Source organism: Geospiza fortis, unplaced genomic scaffold (assembly GCF_000277835.1).
Source record: "Geospiza fortis unplaced genomic scaffold, GeoFor_1.0 scaffold213, whole genome shotgun sequence".
Taxonomy (NCBI): Eukaryota; Metazoa; Chordata; class Aves; order Passeriformes; family Thraupidae; genus Geospiza; species Geospiza fortis.
In genome coordinates, this window is record NW_005054399.1 from 2,303,338 (window position 1) to 2,308,295 (window position 4,958).

Here is a 4,958-nt window from a genome sequence, read left to right on the forward strand (position 1 = left end):
GTGCCCGCGGCACCCTGCGCTGCTCCCCGCAGCATCCCTGGCCTGGTACTAGCTGCCCGTGCTGCTTTCGTGCCCCGAGCAGCGCCGCCCTGCTCTGTGCCTAAGCCTGGTCTCTAATGCTCACTGGCATGACCAGCAGCACAAGTGGTCTCTCCAACCTCCTGCACTTTTGCTTTGTTGTCACTTTCCTTTTGACTGAAAGAATCGTCCCTAAAGTAAGGGAATCTTGCTGGAGTGCCCGGGCCTCGGCATGAGTGTGTGTAATAAGTGCCACCACAGGCGGCAAAGGGAGCGGGTTTAGCTGTGTGTCCTTCTGCAGACAATCGTTATGAACGACTGCATCATCCGCGGGGACCTGGCGAACGTGCGGGTGGGCCGGCACTGCGTGGTGAAGAGCCGCAGCGTCATCAGGCCGCCCTTCAAGAAGTTCAGCAAAGGGTAAGAGGCCCCTTCCTTTAGGGAGAGACCTGAAAAATCTGTCAGCTTGACTAATTCTTGTGTTCCGAGAACCCTGTTCCTTTTGCAGCAATTTGCAGAAATCATCTCTCAAACCTGCTTTTTCCTCAGATGCTGAGCTGTGCCTTGGGGGTTGGTGTTCCAGCCCTCTGTTGGATGGAAAGATAGATTAGAATAGCAAAGTGAAGAGCATGTTTCAGTTTCTGTGTGTTTATTCACAACATCTTCCTTCTCGTTTGGGCCATCCTTTAGGGAGGAGAAACCCAGAAACTGTTCTGTCTCCCTCAGCACCAGACCCACATCTGTTAATCCATCTAGGGATAGGAGACTCCGTGGGGTGATTCTGGATCTATCAGTGCCAGTTTGTTTGTTGGACACGTACAAATACTCTACTCTCCTGTTGCAGGGTGGCTTTCTTCCCTCTGCACATTGGTGACCATGTCTTCATAGAAGAGGACTGTGTTGTCAACGCGGCCCAGATCGGCTCCTATGTGCACATAGGCAAGAACTGTGTCATTGTGAGTGCCATTTCTGTATTTTCTGTGAACTCCTGCGTGCTGCTGAGGCCTTGTGACAGCAGCTGAGAGGTGTCTGCACCAGCTGGCTGGAGCAGCCTCACTGTCTCTGTGCTGTTCCTTCCTGCTCCTTGTCCTTCTCTGCAGGAAGCTGAGTTTTTAGGTTTACTTCTCTGAGGACAGCGTGTTCAGCTGCTGCTGGCTGCAAAATCCATCCCAAGTGTTGTCCCTGTGGCTAATGGGGTTGCCCAGGGGAGGCAGCCTGGCCACAGAGTACAAGTGGAATTGTGTTTCTGTGTAAATAAGACCAAATAGTCAAGGCTACTGTGTAGAGAAAGCCTTGCTGGTACTGCTTGACTGGAGTTTTTGGTGCCAATTTGAACATTGCAGTTGTACCTGTGCTAGCTGAAAGCAGGCAGACATTTTTCCTCAAAAAGAAAAGTTACTTTTGTTGGGAGGTCATTCAGTCAGGGTAAAGATTTATTCCTGTGATCTCTTATAAAGGATATGTTTTAAGCAATTAATCTTCCTGAAATTTAGATAACATATCAGTAATAATAAGAAAACCTCATGTTTATAGTGTTGTAAATATGAGTTTTTCCTGTTCTCTGTTTTAGGGACGTAGATGTGTTTTGAAAGACTGCTGCAAAATCTTAGACAACACAGTACTCCCTCCTGAAACTGTAGTTCCACCTTTCACTGTCTTCTCAGGCTGCCCAGGTATGCTCCCTCCATCTTCCCTTGCACAAAACTGCACGTAACATGGATGTTATTATTTTAAATGGGATTTCTATAACAAAGGTGCCCATTAGTATTTAGTACCTAAAAACAAAGTTACTGGGTACTTGCTGCACTGAAAAGCAGCACTTTTAACTTGTGAAACTCCCTGTTTTAGTGCATGTACACAGGTGGAACACGATGATTGATGGCCATGCTGTTCTTCTTCCAGGACTCTTCTCGGGGGAGCTCCCGGAATGCACCCAGGAGCTCATGATTGACGTTACCAAGAGCTATTACCAGAAGTTCTTGCCACTCACTCAGGTCTAGTAGCCCACAGGAGCGTTCTGGGGGTGGGCAGAGGGCTGCTGCTGCCCAGTGAGGCCAGACCCTGAGCCCCTGTGTGCCTGTGCCTCAGCTGGCCTGGCCAAGCAGTCCCTCGTGAAAGCTGCTGTGTCCTGTTCAAACTCTGTGTGCTCGTCCAGTGTACTCCATCCCACGTTGTCTGAGTTGTGCCTCTGAGTGTTCTGGAGCTGGGGAAGCTGAACGCCTGCCTTGGGGCAGCAGCTGGGAGTGAGGCAGGGCTGACACCTGCCTCAGCCTGTCTGCTCTGTTCTGTCCTAACCCAAAGCTAGGCTTAGGTTTGCTAGGCGCAGTCTCCATCCCAGCAGGGCTGTTCTGGGTGTGCTCTGGGCACTCTCCAGGGTTCATTAGACCTTTCCTTTGGCACAGTCCTTGCTGCCCGTGGGCCTGCATGCTGAGGTGCATGGCCTCTTCCTTTCTCCCTGGGATTCCCTCCAGGGTACATCATCCTGCTGTTGGCTTTAGGAGTTTTGGCTGACACTGACAGCTGTCTTTCTGTGCCTGACAGGATGTTCCTTAGCTTTTAGCTCCTGAAGCAGGCTGACCTCAGTCCTGTGCTCTCACCCCTCAGGGCTGGTGTTCTTGGGGTCAGTGCCACTTCCTGACTTAAAGAGCCAAAGGTCTTTGAAAAGAGGATTGCCATGTCACTCACAGAATTCAGTGCAGCAGAAAGTGGGTAATTAAAAGTGAGAGAATGCTGCAACTGTCCCCATTTATTACCCAGTGTCTGCCTTTGCAGAAAGCTCTTCTGTGCTTTTCTGCATTATGAAACTTAAGAATGACACTCAGACTTCTTAGAAAGAGTGAAGATTTCATTTTGGACATGTAGTAGAGCATGAATAGTTCTTGCTGAGAGCAGCTCTGAAAGTTGGAGGCATCTGATGCTTTGTACCTGAGTTCAGACAACTGGCTGCATACCAGTCTGCCTGCTCTGGTTGTGCTCTGTTAAAGCTTAGCCTAGTCCTGCTCTAGGTTTTAACCTGCATGTTGTAGTGTAGCAGCTGGGGGTTTAGGTGTGTGGTAGGTGTGTGGCTGTGATTGAGCAGCCCTGGAGCCTCAGCTGATCTATGTAGCAAATGCTGATACACCTTAGTAGCCAATAGCTGTGTGAGTACTAACGTGTGTAGTAGCTCCTGTGCATCCCGTGTAAAACCACTGACTGGTTTGTATTTTTACTGTACATAAATTAAAGCCTCTTCAGCTGTTCAAGTGACTTGTGACTCTTCAAACCAAACTAGATTGAGGTTCCTGCTGTGCCTGGGCTTGAGCCACAGTCCCTTGTTCTGTGACTGCTACAGGCTGTTCTGGTTGTCCTGTGCATTATAACGTGTAGTACAGGGTGAAATAGCTGCTTGCTCCCCCTGAGGGGCCCAAGAGGCCTCCTCTGTCGCAGGCTTGACAGGTTTGGGGCTTCTTGTGAGATTTCCTGCAAGTCAGGAGTTCAGAGCACTGCTTTGCTCCAGGGTGTCTCTGGCAGTGTCTGGCAGGAGTGGGGTGTCTGTGCTGTGTTGCTGTGTTGTCACCTCAAAGTTTCAACACCACATTGTGCATTTCACTGGGATCACTTGATCAGCAGCCACAGCAGCAGGGAGAGGAGTGGGAGAGGGGATGTGAGTTTGGGAGTGGGGGGGCAGCTGGAAAAGTCTGAGTGATGAATTTCCACAGCCCCTGAGAGCAGAGCTGTAGTGCATGAAGGGAATGGGACACTGCAATAACATGTTTCTTGGCCTGCTCTTCCTTCTAGCTGTCTGAGCTGACTCTTCTGCCTTAATTAAAACATCTTTTGTTGTCTTTGTTAAGGTGGCCTCTGGCAGGGCCTAAAACCAAGCCACCACTGAAGATCCCTAACACCCAGCATTGTTAACATTCCTTACACTGGCCACTTTCTCCTCCTGCCTCTGAAGTGTCCCTCTGACCTGGGCTCAGCTCTCCGCCTCTGCCAGTCTGGGAAGATGGAGTGTCAGTGTCCCAGCTCTGCAGGCAGCCTTCCATCCAGCGTGGTGCAGTAGAATGACGCAGGAGGCTGTAGCCTGAGGAGCTGCAGGAGTGGGGAAGCAGATCCTGCAGGGAGGGGAATGTTCTCTGTCAGGAATCTGTACAAACACTGAGCACTTCTAACCCCAAGTTGCTGTGTGGCTTCATTGATCGCTGTGTGCTTTGCTCGGCGTTGCTGACCAGGAGGGGCAGGGGGTGCTGCTGGATGTGAGGAGGTGCAGGGTCCCTGGGAGCACACCCTCCCTGCCTGTGCTGCTGGTGGCTCGGCCTGCCAGGGCTGTGTGGGGAGGTCTCTCAGGCACCAGGCCAGCGGGGACCGTGCCTGCTTTGTGGGGAGCAGAATCCCCCGGGATGATCCAACCCTTGAGCTGTGGCTGTGGTGACCTGCAGGGCTCCTGGCCCTGTCCGTGCACCGGGCTCCAGGACACCCTGGCACGGATGGGCTGTGCCTGTGGGTGAGGCTCGGCTGGGGCATCGGCTCAGCCTGCCGGGCAAAAGCACGGTGTATGCCAGCCACTGACGGTGTATGCTGGCCACTGACGGTGTATGCTGGCCACTAACATTGGTTCTCTGTTAGCCAGCGCTGAAAGAAACAGCTTCTGCTGATGGGGAAAGGAGGCAGACGATGTTCATTCCCTCAGCCATGGCACCGTGCATGTCAGGGAGCTGAGAGCAGGAGCCTGGGCTGAAGCTGCTGCTGCTGTGTGCTTGTGGGTCAGTTTGTCATTGGTGGTGGAGTTCAGGCAGTGGAGCATCCCACGGTCACCTCTCCCGGCAAGGGGACCCAGGAGCCAGCCCCGGGAGTGCCGGAGAGCCTGGCGTTGGGGGGACAGGGGGCAGCCCCTCAGAACTGCCGCACTGTCACCCGAGGGGCAGCAGCGTGGGGGGGTCCGTGTTATAAACACCGGCCCA

At 52.4% G+C, this 4,958-nt stretch overlaps 2 protein-coding genes across 3 annotated transcripts in view; both read left to right on the forward strand.

The window, feature by feature from the left end:
* The first annotated feature begins 284 nt into the window (after nt 1-284).
* DCTN5 (dynactin subunit 5) lies at nt 285-4,175 on the forward strand. 2 transcript variants are annotated; one of them, XM_031061103.1, is made up of 5 exons: nt 285-438; nt 863-974; nt 1,589-1,691; nt 1,921-2,012; nt 3,852-4,175. In XM_031061103.1, the coding sequence occupies exons 1-5, from the start codon at nt 329-331 to the stop codon at nt 3,870-3,872; spliced, it is 438 nt and encodes a 145-aa protein (XP_030916963.1). In that variant the 5' UTR covers nt 285-328; the 3' UTR covers nt 3,873-4,175. The 2 variants fall into 2 exon arrangements, with proteins under 2 accessions (XP_030916963.1, XP_014164540.1); XM_014309065.2 differs by lacking the exon at nt 3,852-4,175 and having other exon boundaries at nt 1,921-3,260.
* Nucleotides 4,004-4,958, forward strand: part of PLK1 (polo like kinase 1) — a 6,701-nt gene continuing 5,746 nt past the window's right edge. The window contains exon 1 of the mRNA XM_031061084.1: nt 4,004-4,010. Within this exon, the coding sequence (XP_030916944.1) occupies nt 4,004-4,010 (7 nt within the window). The remainder of the gene's footprint in view (nt 4,011-4,958) is intronic.